Source organism: Elephas maximus, chromosome 2 (genome assembly GCF_024166365.1).
Source record: "Elephas maximus indicus isolate mEleMax1 chromosome 2, mEleMax1 primary haplotype, whole genome shotgun sequence".
Lineage (NCBI taxonomy): Eukaryota > Metazoa > Chordata > Mammalia > Proboscidea > Elephantidae > Elephas > Elephas maximus.
In genome coordinates this window covers 85,713,800-85,731,446 of record NC_064820.1, presented here as the reverse complement: position 1 = coordinate 85,731,446, position 17,647 = coordinate 85,713,800, and the positions used below count along the sequence as shown (strand labels likewise).

At 38.8% G+C, this 17,647-nt stretch overlaps 1 protein-coding gene across 3 annotated transcripts in view; it reads right to left on the bottom strand.

Moving 5' to 3' along the window:
- MSH3 (mutS homolog 3) overlaps positions 1-17,647 on the bottom strand; it is a 217,899-nt gene that overhangs the window by 188,252 nt on the left and 12,000 nt on the right. For all 3 annotated transcript variants that reach the window (XR_007514976.1, XM_049866717.1, XM_049866709.1), the window contains exons 4-8: positions 13,028-13,189; positions 11,058-11,174; positions 10,544-10,661; positions 7,550-7,695; positions 1,765-1,931 (exon numbers count right to left, since the gene is read on the bottom strand). Coding sequence is in view for 2 of the 3 variants with exons in the window: in XM_049866717.1 (XP_049722674.1) it covers positions 1,765-1,931; positions 7,550-7,695; positions 10,544-10,661; positions 11,058-11,174; positions 13,028-13,189 (710 nt within the window). In the remaining variant the exon portion in view is untranslated. The remainder of the gene's footprint in view (positions 1-1,764; positions 1,932-7,549; positions 7,696-10,543; positions 10,662-11,057; positions 11,175-13,027; positions 13,190-17,647) is intronic.

The window sequence follows — 17,647 nt, the reverse complement described above, 5'->3', positions numbered from 1 at the left end:
ATGTGCTGGCTAGAAATTAAGTTCACGCATGGTCATGAGGGCGCCCACCCACAAGACTGTTGTAGCTATGAGGCCACTACCATTTCAACACCTTCACTGACCTCTGACTCCTACAGTCCCCTCCCATGTAACTGAACCACCGTATCTCGGTGGGTCTCTTGGGAATATACTATTTCTTTCTAATAAACAAGAAGTCGGGGTGGGCTATTGAGTCTAAGCCTTGCTACATTCACCCACTATGCAACTGGATCCAACATGAGCAATATATTGGGCAATGATGGATTACATTAATAGATAACAGCTCCCTTATCCATTTTGAGAGAACTGTCTTGTACATCCATGTCTGCTGATCCAGCAGCTCTGACTAGAAACGCCATCAATGCTCTTTGCCACGATACAAACACAAGGGTATGCTCTTGCGCATGTCCTGGTAAACAACCAATGAGAACTCCAGTCCCAGATGGCGTGCGAAGGTGAGGGAACTCAAATAAGTAGACCATGACAATGAATTCAACCAAGTTACTTTTTAACTGTATAGCACTTATGTACAGAGTTATGTCCTAAGTTTTATAAACAATAATATTTATAACTTTAACTTTAAAATATGTCTGACATACACGTGGATGCAATCTAGCACACATTTAATATAATACTAACACAGGTAACAATAAAATACTAACATAGCAAACATCCAAAAAATACTAGAAATATAAATATTTATCTAGCACATAAAGTTTTAATTTATATACCAAATGAGTTTCATTTTTTATTGTCTGCTGTGCAGGACACAGTGTTTGATACTACTCCATGTATGCTAATACATGAGGTATATATATAACTCATATATCCTGTTAGAATGCATGAGTAAGCAGAAAGGAGGCACCACAGATTATCAGTGCTTAGGGCATGCCTTAATCTGGCCGTGACCTGTATATAAAGTCCTCTTCACTCTAGCCCCAGCCTGCCTTTCCAGTCTCTTCTCCCACCATACTTGTCCAAGTGGCAGGAAAGAATCTTCCCAAGCAGGCACCTTTATACTTGGAACTTAATACAACATGCCTTACGAATCCAGCTAGGTATGCACACATCTGCCTCCCCTACTAGATTATAAACTCTGACAGACATGTAACACAACCACGTCTTCTTCCTTTGTATGCCACCATGCCTGAGACACTGACTCATAAATAAGAAGTGTGGTCTTAGATCTACTAAATAAAGCTAACCTGTTGCCGTAGAGTCGATTCCGACTCATAGTGACCCTACAGGACAGAGTAGAACTGCCCCACAGGGATTCAAAGGCTGTAACTTTTACGGAAGCATACTACCACAGCTTTCTCCCACAGGGCAGCTCGGTGGGTTCAAACTGCCGACCTTTCGGTTAGCAGCTGAGTGTTTAACCACAGCACCACCACGGTGCCTTAGTAGATAAAGCTACTGGACGTGAATTCAAACTTGCAGCACAGATAAAGCATTTTCAAAATTAAATAAACTTTCTAAGAAATGAACTCTAAATTGCCTCCAGATACTGAAGATTAATGAACAATTAATATCATTGATAATAATATCATGAACCCCTTTAAAGAGGTCACCTCTGAAGTGATATCATGGATAATTTCATTTTTCTTTTTAAAAATGTCCTCTACTATTGCTGAAATATAATTTTATGAGTAAATATTTTCAGTAACTTTCATAAATATCAATCAGCTTTGGAATGGAGTCTAAGTTTTAGAATCAAGCGTGAGTTTCCAGCACGTGCCAACTTACCTAGCAGCGGTCACTCTGCGGATGAGCGTCGCCGTTTGCTCTGACAAACCTGATGGCAGCAGCAGCTCCACTGGCTGCAGGCACAGTATCCGAGTTTCTAGTTCTGAACGAGAAGCAGAGTCCTGGAAACTATCAAACACAACTTCACCTGTAGCAGGCTGTACTCCCTAGCAACAAACAAAAACAGAATGTCACAGAAAATACATACTTTTTCCTAATTATATCTATGACCCAATACAAATAAATCTGGAAGTAGTAAAGATGATACACTCATTAGCATCTACTCCATTTCTAAAGTGTCCAAAAGAAGAAGTCAGAGTCACCAATATCTAACCTATGCTTGATGGGATTTTGGAGAGACAGCCTGAGTACAAGGTCTGGATCTAACACATCTAGTTGAGTGGCTGTGATGTCAACAAAGCCTCCTGAGCCTCAGTTTCCTCCTCTGTAAATGGGAATAAACCAGCCTACTTCCTTCACTCAATTTTTGTAAGGAACAAATCAGAAAACAAACATGTAAATGCCTTGTAAACCATAAAGCCAAAAAAACAAATCTTTTGCCAATGAGTTGATTCTGACTCATAGCGACTCTATAGGACACAGTAGAGACAGAGCAGAACTGCCCCATAGGGTTTCCAAGGAGCAGCTGGTAGATTTGAACTGCTGACCTTTTGGTTAGCAGCCGAGCTCTTAACCACTGCACCACCAGCACTCCTTGTAAATTATAAAGCACTGCATGAATAGCAGCTATCAAAATTAAAAGTAATGAAACAGGCTCCTAATAAACTCACCATCAAAGTAGTAGTAAATTACTACTTCCTCATATAAAACTAATGTATAAAAAATATTATTTTTTTGGGAAAAAAAAATAACAAACTCTGAACAGACCTCAAGGAGATCATCTATCCAGTGAAATAACTACAATGACGTAAACCTACTTCTTATCACCCAAGCCAATAACAACAAAGAAAAACTGGAAGATCACGGTTTGGAAGAGATGAGAAAGTTGTGAAGTAACCTACCCAAGGTCCCACAGCTATGAAGTGCCAGAACCCAGGGTTCAAACTCATGTCGTCTGAATCACAGGCCACACTCTCATCTACTACTGATACTTATGAAATGCATGGGGCTAGTTACAGATTGGAGCCCTGGTGGCACACTGGTTAGGAGCTTCGCTGCTAACCAAAAGGTTGGCAGTTCAAATCCACCAGCTGCTCCTTGGAATTCCTCTGGGACAGTTCTAGTCTGTCGTACAGGGTCACTACGGTTCAGAATCGACTCGATAGTAATGGGTATCAATGGGTAGTTACAGACTGCATTAGCTATGAGGCAGAAAAACAATCAATCCCTACACTCACACACTGCAAGTGGAAAGTAAACTGACACAATCACTTTGGAAAACAGCCTGGCATTACTTAAGAAAGCTGAAAATACCCCTACTCTGTAACTCAACAATTCCTCCAATGGGACATATTCTTGAGAAACTCAGACACATGTATGCCAGAAGGCATATACAAAAACGTTTATAGCAACATTCTTTGTACAGCCAAAAACTGAAGGAACTCACATGTCCATCAACAAAAAAAGGAATAAACTACAGATCATAAAATGGGATAGTACACATACCAATGGCAGTGAAAGAACTGCCGCAGCACATGTAGATAAACCTCACATATACAACGGTAAATGAAAGCAAGCCCCAAAGCACATACAACATGTTTACGTACACATATAAAGTCTAAGGTGGTAAAACTAGAATTAAAGGCAAGGAAGTTATTATCGTGAAAGTCTAGATTATGGTTACCTCACAGAAGCCCTGTGAGTTGTTGCTGCTGGGTGCCACCAAGTCAATTTCAACTCACAGTGGTCCCATGTGACAAAGCAGACCTGCTCTGAACGGTTTTCTAGGCTGTAATCTTCGCAGGAGGAGACCACCAAGTCTTTTCCCCTCAGAGCAACTGGGTAGGTTTGAACCACCAATCTTTCGGTTCAGCTGAGCACTTAACCATTGAGTCACCAGGGTTCCTTTTGTGAGTTGGAGGCAATATACTTCCTTACCTGGGTGGCTGCCTCACAAGTCACAGTTTTATTACACAGTAAATTTTTGTTTTATGCATTTTTCTATTCGAATATTTTATAAGTTTTTTAAGTCCCTCATTTTTAGCTCAAGGAACTTCTTTAATCCTAGACCAGAGGCCTTCTCTAAGGCACAGATAGCTGGACTATAAGTACATAAATATACATACATGTTTATCTCCCAAATACAAACCATGCATTTACAAAAGTTCAAATAATACATTTATCAGAAAAATTCCCCTTTCCTTTAAACAGAGAAATGGTCTATAGTGTAATACCTACAACATCTATCGTTCTGTGTGATATATAACATTGAAAAACCTGAAGCCAGTCCGCACAAAATGTGCATTGCCCAACTGAAAGCAGAGGGCCTGATTACAGTGGTACTACACCAGTAAGACCTGTGAGTTCAGACTAACTACCAGTACCCAAAAGATGACTTCCAGGTAGTGACTGGAGAATGTGTGACACTCACCAAAGCAGAGGAAAACCCAAGGAGAACAATATTGAGAGTAAAGGATGAAGAGATCCATTTCAGCCATATTGACTTTGAGGAGCCAGGAAAATTCTGAAGTCCCTTATCCAATAGAGAGCCTAGAAGTCAGGAGATAGGTCTAGCCTAAACCTAGAGCTCTGTGCATCATCAGCCCAAAAGTGGTCAGTGAGGTCAGTAATACGACCCAAGCCATAGCTTCATCTATCCTGAGACTAGAAGAACTAGATGGTGTTTGGCTACCACTACCAACCATTCTAATCAGGGCCACAACAGATGGACTCTGAAAGGATGGGAGAAAAAGGAGGAACAGAACCTCAAATTCGAGGGTGGTGAACTCTCCAAGACTATTGCCCTGAAATACTCTTCAAACCTTGAACAGAAAGTAACCCCTTAGATCATCTTGTAGCTAAATAACAAATTGGCTCAAAAATAACGAAAATCATTCGTAAGTACTGTGCTCCTTTAAAAAATCACCTGTATGAGACCAAATGATCAACAATTACTTTAAAACAGGGCTTCTAACCAATTCCAACCAGTCTAGTCATAGGCAACAAAGCAAAAACAACAGGCCCAAATTTTTATGACTTAACAATGTGGGTGATCCAGAACGATAACCAGAATATAAAAAAATTACAGGCTGAAGCCCTAGAATGGGAGACTCAGAAGATGTGTAGTGAGCCCTTTGAGGAACCTGTTGGGTGAGACTGGATTATTGGCAGGACTGTGGAGCACGACACACATTCAAAGCAGTGTGGTCGGCCCCCACCTTTGAGCGGGACACCACTGTTTCCAACTCTGCTCAAAATCCAACAGGCTTGAGATTTGGTTGCTATGCAATGTGAACGCTGCCCTTGTTTTTTAAGAGGGCAAATTAGGTTTCCAGCAGGGATTCAACCTATAATTTTTCCCATACCAGTCATCATTCCAGTTCACTCAAATTTTAAAAATTTGGTTCTGTTCCAGTTTCGCTTCCTTGGCCATGGTTGAACCAGGAAGAACCAGTTCAAAGCCCTGCGTTAAAAAAAAAAATGAGAGTGTAAGAGGACAGGGAAACGAGATTAATGGAAATGGAACAGCCAGAAAGAAAACAGTGAGAATGTTTATGCACTGTGAAGAATGTAGCCAATATCACTAAACAACTCATGTAGAAATTATTGAATAAGAACCTAAACTGCTGTGTAAACCTTCACCTAAAACACAATAAAATATTATTTAAAAAAAAAAGAATAGGACCCTAAAAAACACTGCAGAGGCAAACTATCACTTCTCATTTTTTCCTGCCCAAGTTCACATTAACTTTGGTTAACCTGGGCAGTGGACCAGAGAGTATTTGCAAAAGCAGTAAACAGGAGGTATACACTATCAATCATGCTCTTTAGAAGAAGTTTTGGGTAAATCTAAAATAGCACATTATATATATTAAAGCTTAAAAGCAAATAACCTTACTATTTGTAGATAGGGCCAACTACCTGTGGCTAGACAAAAAGTTGCTTCTCAAGGATAAAAAATCATTTAAAGCTGTCCAATACCAACAGTAATGCTAACTCACAAAGGGAAGGACTTGTTGGTTAAGTAAATGACAAGTTAACACAGAGATCACACGGCCAGAATAAGGTATTAAAAGGTACATTGGAGACACTGAGGTTGTAAAAATTTGTGTTGCTATTGTTGCTGATTGCAAAAGTTAAAAATCTGCAACAATAGCTAGAATTAGGTTACTACTTAGGCAAGCAGTCCTACTTTTGCATAACTTATAAAACAAGGGAATCCAGCAGCTCTAAAGGGCAACAAAGGGTATGATTTTGAGAGGCACCCAGGTGGATCGGTAAATGAGCAAATTACACATATATTGCCAGAATGCAGCAAAATCACTATGATTCACAAATTATATTTACCTGGAAGACTGCTTGTAAAAATTCCTAATACTAATTTAGTATGAAGTTTTGTATTGGCCCCTCATCATTTCCTCTTAATTATCCCTGCCTTCAAATCTAGATTTTTTCAAATCTAGATACAATAATCCTACAATCATTCATGTTTAATTTCCCACCCCTGGAGGAAGTCTGTAAAACCCTTTGCTCCTCATGCATGTGTTGGCTTAGTGTTTTATTCTGCTACCTGTATACTGTCCACATGCATGTCTGTCACTGTAGCTGCCTTCAACCCTAAAACTACGGAAAGATCTGAAACTATCTGGATCTCTCCATAGCATATACCGACAAGTAGCAATATGACTCATTAACAACCTGTGATATGCAGCAACCTTGTTTGCTGCAAGTCAAGAGGATTTGAAGCACTTAATGATGAAGGTCAAAAACTACAGTCTTCGGTGTGGATTATACCTCAACATAGAGAAAACAAAAATCCTCACAACTGGACCGATAAGGAACATCATGATACATGGAGAAAACACTGAAATTGTCAAGGATTTCATTTTACTTGGATCCACAATCGATGCCCACGGAAGCAGTAGTTAAGAAGTCAAATGACGTATTGCATTGGGTAAATCTGCTGTAAAAAGCCTCTTTAAAGTGTTAAAAAGCAAAGATGTCACTTTGAGAACCAAGGGGTGCCTGACCCAAGCCATGGTATTTTCAATCACCTCATATGCATTCAAAAGCTGGACAATGAACGAGGAAGACCAAAGAATTACTGATGCCTTTGAATTATGGTATAGTTGGCAAAGAATATTGGATATATCACAGACTGCCAGAAGAACGAACAAATCTGTCTTGGAAGCAGTACAACCAGGAGGCTCCTTAGAAATAAGGATGGCGAGACTTCATCTCGCATACTTTGAACTTGCTATCAGGAGGAACCAATCCTTGGAAAAGGACATCGACCTTGGTAAAGCAGAGGATCAGCAGAAAAAGAAGAAGGCACTCAACGAAAAGGACTGACACAGTGGACTCACAACAATGGGCTCAAACATAGCAATGATTGTGAGGATGGCGCAGGACTGGGCAGCATTTTGTTCTGTTGTACATAGGGTCACTGTAAGTTGGAACTGACTTGAGAGCACTTAACAACAACGGCCATATGAGAAAATTTTAGCCAATGATTTAACGTATAGTAGTATGAGGAAAATGTTTTTATAGTACCATTACTTGAGGGGACACTTCATCATATATCCTCATCATAAACTATAAATAATATCTCATATCTAGAGACACCATGACAATCTCATTTCTTCTTTACCTACAAAGTACTTACCACGATGCCAATAGAAATGGTCCCCTTTTTTTTGTCCTTAACAGTGTCTCTATTTTCACAGATACACAGCAGATAGTTGGTATAAGTATCGGTTATTATCTCATCGACATTTACAGCATCATCCAGCTTGATTAGGGGATTCACATGTAATAACTATTAAAGAAAAATATACGCTACATTTACATTAATATTAACTGTTTTCTCCTTTAAAATAGTGGTTCATTTTGCCAGGTACTTAGAGTATATGTTAGACCTTCCATATAGTATTCATTTATTCTGATCATAGCTTCATGCCTTATCTACCTTAAGTTATAAGGCTGATGAGGACAGATGGCTGTTACTCTCCACTTTCAAAGCACCTGGCAGAATACATCAGACACTGTGGACACCCAAATATTAACACTCTTCTTGAGTGATGTTAAGACTTAATGTAAATCCTTAGTAATCCCATGATATTTTAATTCCATAAGTCAAAACACCTAATAACTAAGAGCTGCCAGCTATTTCCCCTTAACTATTGCTTCCTCCAAATCTACATGTAATAACCCCATAATCATTCATATTTAATTTCAAACTCCTGGTGATAATTTGTAAAATTGCCATGCTTTGTTATCCACGCATTTGCTGGCTTAGTGTTTTATTAAAGTGCCTAATAGCTCCAGGAAACAGCAGAAGTTTTTTTTTTAAAAAAAAAAAACATGAGAAATGAAAAAGAAAACAGATATATACACTCACTCCTCACTTATCAACATGGTTAGGCCCCAAAGACCAGGTCATAAGCGATAATCTGGGTTATGTGAAAATGAAGGATGACCACATCAGATCACAAAATGGAGGATGACTACATCATTACATAACTGGCAAATTACATCATCACATAACTGCCAAATCACTGAGAATCATGACCCAGTCAAGCTGACACATAACCTTTACCATCACAGCCAGTGTTACTCTCATCTCAACATTTGTTACTGCCAGAAGTAAATCATTAACGCACAAGACAGTCTGATGGTAGATTTTTCACTATTGTCATAAATGCAAAATGTCAGACAACAAGGTAGTTCTTAAGTGAGGAGTGGGTGTATACATATTTGTATCTACATAACATACATATCTCTTTACATAAATGTATACGTAAATATATATAATTTATACATACGCACGCACGCACACACGCACGCATGCACCCACACACACATATATGTATATATACCCAAAACCAAACTCACTGCTGTGGAGTCGATTACAACTCATAGCGACACTACAGGACAGAGTAGAGCTGCCCCACAGGGATTCTAAGGCTATAGTCTTTACAGGGACAGACTGCCACATCTTTCTCCCCCAGAGCAGCTGGTGGGTTTGAACCACTGACCTTTTGGTTAGCAGCCAAGCATTTAACATCTGTGCCATCAGGGCTCCTTGTATGTGTATATGTATATATATGTATATATAGAAGTTAATTAATTAAATTCCCAGGAGTGACAAATGTTAGTTTGAGCATAGCCAGTTTGGGTAAAGTTCTGATTTTTCAGCAGATACGAGATACAGCAGCAAAGAAGCAGCAGGAAGGGATCCTATTTTAGGAGGCTTTGAATGAAAGACTCAGGCTTAAGCAAAAGAAAAAGTAAAATTATCAAGCCCTGGTGGCACAGTAAGGAGCCCTAGTGGCACAACAGTTAAAGCACTTAGCTGCTAACCAAAATGTCGGCAGTTCAAGCCCACCAGCCACTCATTGGGCAGTCTGCTTCTGTAAAGATTTACAGCCTTGGAAACCCTATGGGACAGTTCTACTCTGTCCTATAGTGTCACTATGAGTCAGAATCGGGTTTGGTTTTGGTGGCGCAGTGGTTAAGGGCTCAGCTACTAACTGAGAGATCGGTGATTCAAACCCACCAGATACTCTGAGGAGAAAGCTGTGGCAATCTGGTTTCCTAAAGATTAACAGCCTTGGAAACATTATGTACCAGTTCTACTCTGTTTATAGGGTCACTACAAGTCAGAATCAACTCAGTGGTAATGGGTTTGGTTTTGGTTTATAGACTTATCAGCTTAGAGCAACACAGTTCTTACTGGTCTAGTTGTATAATGCCATGTATAAATGACAGGCATTTATAGTAGGGATTTATGATATTAACAGAATAAAACAGTTCTCAGAATTTGGGTAGAAAGCTAAGCAGGTCTCTAAATGAGCAGATACGTAATAAACAACAGAAAAGAAATATTATTTTCACGTGATATCACTTAAGATCTTCTTATCTCCACATTCTGACTCCACTTCATAGTAAGCATTTTAAAATGTACCCTTATATCATCTTACATATAATTATTTGTTTAAAAAAATTTAACAGTATTTTATGACTTTGCTTTTGAAATTATTTTGCTTCAACTAATGTAACTTATAAATGACTATAAATTTGAGGGTAATCATTGTGCAGCACACAGAAGATTCTTGCAAAGTGAGAAAAACTTCACTTACAACGCATTTTCAAAAGTAAATTTTCATGAAGGTAATTAAAATTTAATGAAGACAGCCTTTAACAGTGTTCACCTTGATTTTGTAGTTTTCTTTTCATATCTGAAGCTAGTAAGTTCCTTTTTAGATCCCATTTACTTAGATCTTGAAAAGTCTGTAGGTCTTAAGAACCTAGCCACTGCCTACAAGTGGCCTAGGTGAGATGTGATTTCAAACCAGTTGCTAACCTGCCATCATCTTTTATCAGGTTATCTGTGTTCAGCTAACTTTCCTTACTCTTAAGGATGATAAATTCTGCTTTTACCACAGTATTTGAAAAATGCTTATTTCTAGCCATTATCAGCCCTTCCCCCTTCAATAGTACACATAATCAAAGGTTTAAGTAACGACATCATCTCATCTGATCAAAAATATATCCACTTAAAAAACTGTTAAAAATCTAAAAAAAAAAAAAAACAACTGTTATCCTCAAGCAAATCCCTTGCGACATTTAAGAGGAAAATTCTATTCAAAAAGGATATCTTCTCCAATAAGGGTAGATTTCGTATAAAGAGCAGTCAATTTCCGTGAAAAGACTGTACTTCTGTTGTCCCCAATGGCTTTTAATGCTGCAGTTTCAGTTTGCTTCACAACTCCCACCTTCAACAAAATAAGAAATATTAAATGTGAAATTGATGGAAATTTATTTTAAAAAAATTTTTTTTTAATTTTAAAAGGTTAATTCTGAAACATTTTAAATAAACAAATTATCCCACAATCTTCAAATTAAGGTCTTAAATAATAACACCACAGGGAGCTTACAAACATGGCCAAGTTACTCAGAAACATTCTACTGCAGAGTTAAAAAAAAAAAAAAAAAAAAATTACCTTAAAAATCTAAAAATATGTTCAAAACTCAAGAAAATACAATGCTAATAATTATTATACGCTTTAATTTCTCCAAATTCCAAAGCCAATTAAAGCCTATCACGTAAACGTTTTCACTCTCTGGAAGAGAATCCCAACTCTTTCCCACAAGTTAAAGCCAAAGCTGACCTTATATCCTTTTGCCACAAGGCGGCGCACATGAACGAACAGTCTATGAGTAGGTATACTTGCTGTCATGAAGTTGTGATCCAAATGGCAATAAATATTGAGTTCCCGGGCTGCAATCTAAAAAAATTTTGAAAAGAAATTATCGCTAAATTTCTATTTCACAATTCCCTCTGTGGGGTCTGTTCGCTTCATTGTGAAAATTCATCAAGGCACATTCTTAGGATTTGTGCACTTCTCTGCATGTGTGGTGTACCAGTAAAAAGTTTAAAAGACAATCTCTGTGTGAAAGGTTAGGATTTACTGTATTTTAGGCAGTTTCTATGGCCTTACCTCAGGGAAAAAATCTTTATCCACAAACTTCTCAGAAAAACTTGATGGGTCTTCCAAGTATTTAGATCTAACAAAACCTTAAAGTGATGAACTTTCTCTACCCAAAGATTACTTAATATAGAAAGCATGAGATTGTAATAGAGTAGAATTTCCTACAGGGTGCATGCAAACAAATGGCAATTAGGAGATACTACAGAATATCCCTAAATTACTTCTTTCCTGGGTGGCGCAATCAGTTAAGCACTCGACAACAACCCAAGGGGCTGGTGGTTCAAACCTACTCAGAGGTGCCTTGGAAGACAGGCCTGGCAATCTGCCTCTGAAAGATGACAGGTTTGAAAACATTATGGAGCAGTTCTAATCTGAACACACGGGGTCACCATGAGTTGGAATCAACTTGACAGCAACTAACCACAACATACCTAAATCAGGAACCCACTTAAACAGAGAATACCTTTGAAGAAGTGAGAAGAGAACCCCCTCCTCTGGTTAGCTAGTCAATGATGCATGCACGGTCAGAATACCTCTGACCCCCTACTTTCTTTCAGAAAGCACCAGGGCTTCGATATTCCCACTGGAACCATGACTTCTCATTCCAGCACTCTCCTTCCCCTGCCCCACCCATCTCCAAAATCTATTCGTCCCTCACCATAGCACAGTAAAACATCAGCCTTTACTGTGGTCAGGGTTGAACCTACCTTTCAATCTAGAGAGGATAAGAGAAACAACATGTTCTTTTACCCATTCATTTAAAGGATGCCTACCAAGTGCTAGTTCCTGTCCTCAGGAAATATGCTGACTCTGTTTTGGTGTCTAATTTCATAAGGCAGAAAACAGCATGATGCATCTGACCTAGAGAACACCACTTTCCGGCCACCACATGGTTTAGCAAACTTGAATAAAAAAATTTGGGCGAGTCTTCACTTGCCATCCTATCAGGCATCAGAGCTGCCTCCTCATCACTCTCTCTGCTGTTGTGTAGCTCCAACCAGGGCTGAGACCTCTGTAATCATGACCATCACCCATGACTCCCAATAAACACGTCATCAGCCATACTCTTCCTCAGTTTGCCCATTAAATGCTCAAACTTACTTCTAACCTTCTCCTGAATCAACATAATCCTGTAGCAAATACCTCAAAACTAAGTACAAATAAACTTAGACTAGCGGATAGCAAGAAGACTGACATAAAAGAGATCCAGTCGATGGCTGACAGAGTTAAGGTGCCACTGAGACTTACCTATGTCCCTGGCTATGAAAATTCATAAATTAAGGGTAAATAGAGGAACTTCTGTACATCTCAAATTTTTTTCTTGCTAGAGTCTTCATTAGGAAATATCAATAATTACATGATTATGGTTCATTTGCTAATTTATTCATCCAATAAACTTTTGATGGGTTACCAGGCTAGCACTATGGAGCATAAATGCTGACATCCTAACAGGGAATCCCATACCCTCCCCCATAAGTCTAGCTCCCACCAAGTGTGTTTGGTTTTAGTTTTTTACTTTAAATGATACCATTTCAAAGGATAGTTAATCATATTAGCTTTTCATGAAGTCTAAAAACAAAACAAAATACTGAAAAGTAACTAAGGCTGGACAAGAAAAAGATGATGCGGTGTTTTAAAAAACAACTTACCTCTGCATCGTCACCAAAGAATCTATACTTATATCCACATTCCACAAACAAAATTACATCTTTATGCTGCTGCTTCATTTCTATGTATTGTAATTCTAATGGCGTGTAGATGCTTTTGGTCCGTTTGTTAGATGGCTTAGGATCAGAAGTTAGTGTTTTGTCCTGTGAACGAAAAGAGTTTTATAGTTTAAAAAGTTCTAGCCGTGATAATATAATAGTTTCCAAAGAGAGATGTCAATTTGGCACAAAGCTAACAATTGGTGAATCCAGGTGAAAGGTTTATGGTAGCACATTGCAGTATTCAGGCAAGTTGTCTCATCAGTTTGTCATACTGTAGTGGCTTGAGTGTTGCTGTGATGCTGGAGGCTATGTCACAAGTATTTCAAACACCAGCAAGGTTATCAATGGTAGACAGGTTTCAACGGAGCTTTCAGGCTACAACAGACTAGGAGGAAGCACCTGGCAATCTACTTCCAAAGAGAATTGGTCAGTGAAAACCTTACGAATAGCAGAGGAGCACTGTCTGAAATAGTGCTTCCCTCAGATTGGAAGGCTCTCAAAATGCAACTGGAGAAGAGCTGCCTCCTCAGAATAGTCGACCTTAATGAAGTAGATGGAGTAAAGCTTTCGATATCTTCATCTGCTGATGTGGAATGACTCAAATTGAGAAAAAACAGCTGCAAACATCCATTAGTACCTGGAACATGTACAAAGTATGAATCAAGGAAAATTGGAGGTCATCAAAAATGAAATGGAACACTTGAGATCAGACACCCTAGGCATTAGTGAGCTGGAACGGACTGGTATTGGCCATTTGGAATCAGACAATCATATGTTCTACTGTGCTGGGAATGACAAATTAAAGAGGAATGGAGTTGCGTTCATTGTGAAAAAGCAATTTTAAGATCTATCCTGAAGTACAACATTGTCAGTGATAGGATAATATCCATACCCCTCAAAGAAAATCAGTTAATATGACTATTACTCAAATTTGGGCACCAACCTTAAGTCTAGCTCCCAAATATGAAGAAATTGAAGATTTTTACCAACTTCTGCAGTCTAAAATTGATCAAACATACAATCAAGATGCGCCAATAATTACTGGTGATTTGAATCCGAAAGGTAGAAACCAAGAAGAAGGACCAATAGTTAGAAAATATGACCTTGGGGATAGAAACGACACCAAAGATTGCATGGTAGAATTTTGTAAGAGAAACGACTTATTCATTGGACATGCCTTTTCTCAACAATATAAACAGCACTACACACGTGGATCTTGCCAGATGGACTACACAGGATCAAACTGACTACATCTATAGAAAGAGACAATGGAAAACCTCAGTATCATCAGTCAAAGCAAGGCCAGGGGCCACCTGCAGAACAGATCGTCAATTGCTCATATGCAAATTCAAGGTGAAGCTGAAGAAAATTACAGCAAATCCATGACAGCCAAAGTACGACTTGAGTATATCTCATCTGAATTTAGAGACCATCTCGAAAATAGATTTGACGCGTTGAACACTAATGACCTAAGACGAGATGAGTTGTGGAATAACATCAAGGACATCATACTTGAAGAAAGCAAAAGGTCGTTAAAAAGACAAGGAAAGACCAAAATGAACATTAGAAAAGACTGAAACTTGCTCTTGAACATCGAGCAGCTAAAACAAATGGAAGAAATGATGAAGTAAAAGAGCTGAACAGAAGATTTCAAAAGGCGGCTCAAGAAGACAAAGTAAAGCATTATAATGAAATGTGCAAAAAAACCTGGAGTTAGAAAACCAAAACTGAAGAACACGTTCAGCATTTCTCAAGCTGAAAGAACTGAAGAGAAAATTCAGGCCCCAAGTTGCAATACTGAGAGATTCTATGTGCAAAATATTGAACAATGCAGAAAGCATCAAAAGAAGATGGAAGGAATACACAGACTCACTGTACCAAAAAGAAGTGGTTAACATACCATTTCAGGAGGGAGCATATGATCAAGAACTGATGGTAGTGAAGGAAGAAGTCCAAGCTGCACTGAAGGCATTGGTGAAAACAAGGCTCCAGGAATTAAAAGAATAACAATTGAGATGTGCCAACAAACAGATCTAAGTCTGGAAGTGCTCACTTGTCTATACCAAGAAATTTGGAAGAAAGCTACCTGCAGAAAGCGAATGAAGGAGGTCCATATTTGTGGAAAGGTGATGCAATTGAATGTGGAAATAACTGAACAACATCATTAATATCACACATAAGTAAACTTTTGCTGAAGACAATTAAAAAATGGTTGCAGCAGTACATTGACAGGGAACTGCCAGAATTTCAAGCCAGACTTAGAAGAGGACATGGAACAAGGATATCATTGCTGATGTCAGACAGATATTGGCTGAAAGCAGAAAGTGGAGAATACCAAAAAGATGTTCACTTGTGTTTTACTGACTATGCACAGGCATTCAACTGTGTCAAACCAAAACCAAACCCAGTGCCGTCAAGTCAATTCCGACTCACAGCGACCCTACAGGACAGATTAGAACTGCCCCACAGAGTTTTCAACTGTGTAGACCATAACAAATTATTGACAATACTGTGAAGAACAGGGATTCCAGAACACTTTATTTTGCTCATGTGAAACTAAGACAAAGAGGTAGCTGTTCAAACAGAACAAGGGGCTACTGCATGGTTTAAAATAAGAAAAGGTGTGGTGTATCCTTTCACCATACTTATTCAATTGGTATGCTCAGCAAATAGTCCAAGAAACTAGACATCAGAACAACGTGGCATCAGGATTGGAAGAAAACTAATTAACAACCTTGATATGCAGATGATACAACCCTTCTTGCTAAAAGTGAAGAGAACTTGAATCACTTACTGATGAAGATCAAAGACCACAGCCTGCAGTATGGATCACACCTCAACATAAAGGAAACAAAAATCCTTAAAACTGTGCCAATGAGCAACATCATGACAAACAAAGAAAATACTGAAGTTGTCAAGGATTTCATTTTACTTGGATGCACAAGCAACTCCCATGAAAGCAGCAGTCAAGAAATCAAACAACGTATTACACCACGCAAATCTGCTGTAAAAGGCCTCTTTAAAGCGTTAAAAAACAAACATCACTTTGAGGAGAAAGGTGCATCTGACCCAAACCAATCGCCTCACATGCATGGGAAACCTGGACATTGAATAAGGGAGACCGAAAAAGAATTGATGCCTTTGAATTATGGTGTTGGCAAAGAATATCAAATATATCATGGACTCCGAGAAAAACGAACAAATATGTCTCAGAAGTACAACCAGAATGCTCCCGCGAAACAAGGATGGCGAGGCTCCGTCTCAAATACTTTGGACATGTAATCAGGAGGGACCAGTCTCTGGAGAAGGACATGAGGCTTGGTAAAGTAGAGGGTCAGCTAAAAAGAGGAACACCCTCAACAAGATGGACTGACATAGGGGCTGCGACAATGGGCGCAAACATAACAATGATTCTGAGGATGGTACAGGATCAGGCGGTGTTTCGTTTTGTTGTACAAAGGGTTACTATGAGTCAAAACCAACCCAACACCTGACAACAACAACGAAAGACTAAAAAAAAAAGCATCTTAGTTATCTAGTGCTGCTGTAACAGAAATGCCACAATCGTGTGGATTTAATGGACAGCAATTTATTTTCTCACAGTTTAGAAGGCTAGAAGTGTGAACTCAGGGCGCTGGCTCTAGGGGAAGGTTTTCTCTCTGTCCACTCTGGGGAAGGGTCCTAGTCTCTTTTCAGTTTCTGTTCATTCCTAGGTGTCTGGGTAAGAATGTGGCATGTATCTTCCCCTCCATTTGTGTTGGCTTGCTTAATCTGCTCTTTTATATCTCAAAAGAAATTGACTTAAGACATACCCTATAGTAATACTACCTATTAACATAACAAAGAAACCCCATTCCCAACAAGGATTATAACCAGGGTTTAGGATTCACAACACATTTTTTGGGGGGACACAATTCAATCCATAAAAAAAAGTATGACCCACACTAAACTATCATGTAACTAAGCAAATTTTTAAAATCTGAACATTTTAATGTTTTATATACTTTCATATTTTGATTTTGTTAAATAAATAACAGTAAAGTTATTATCATTTCTTTGTATCATTTATTCTCAGGTGTGTAATTCACAAAAAGCCAACGAATCTGCCTCTCTCTCAGCAGGAAGGCAGAGCTGCTTTCATCAAGCATCCCGGCAGCTACAACTACACATTTAATGTTTTATTTTTCCAAACACATGCTAAAAGATAGTATATTCTAGAAATCTTGATTCCAGTAAAGAACCTCGGTTGTTCTGGTAAAGAGACAACGGAAAGAGCTCCTGGAAAGCATAAAGGACAAGGTTCCATTTTCAACATTAGTATTCCTACTATCCTTACGTTTATGTGATGAAAACCGAAATTACAGGCAGTACCCGGGTTACAAACTTAAGGACAACTCACACTTGCCCTTTAACGTTATGTAAATTTGCCCTGACTTGGAAAAGACTGAAACAACTCCCACTCACAACAAATTCTTCATCGCAATCACCTTCACTTGCTGCCCGTGCCACTTTTAAAGCATTGAAAAGGTTCCGAGCCTTTCCTCGCACTAACCAAACCAG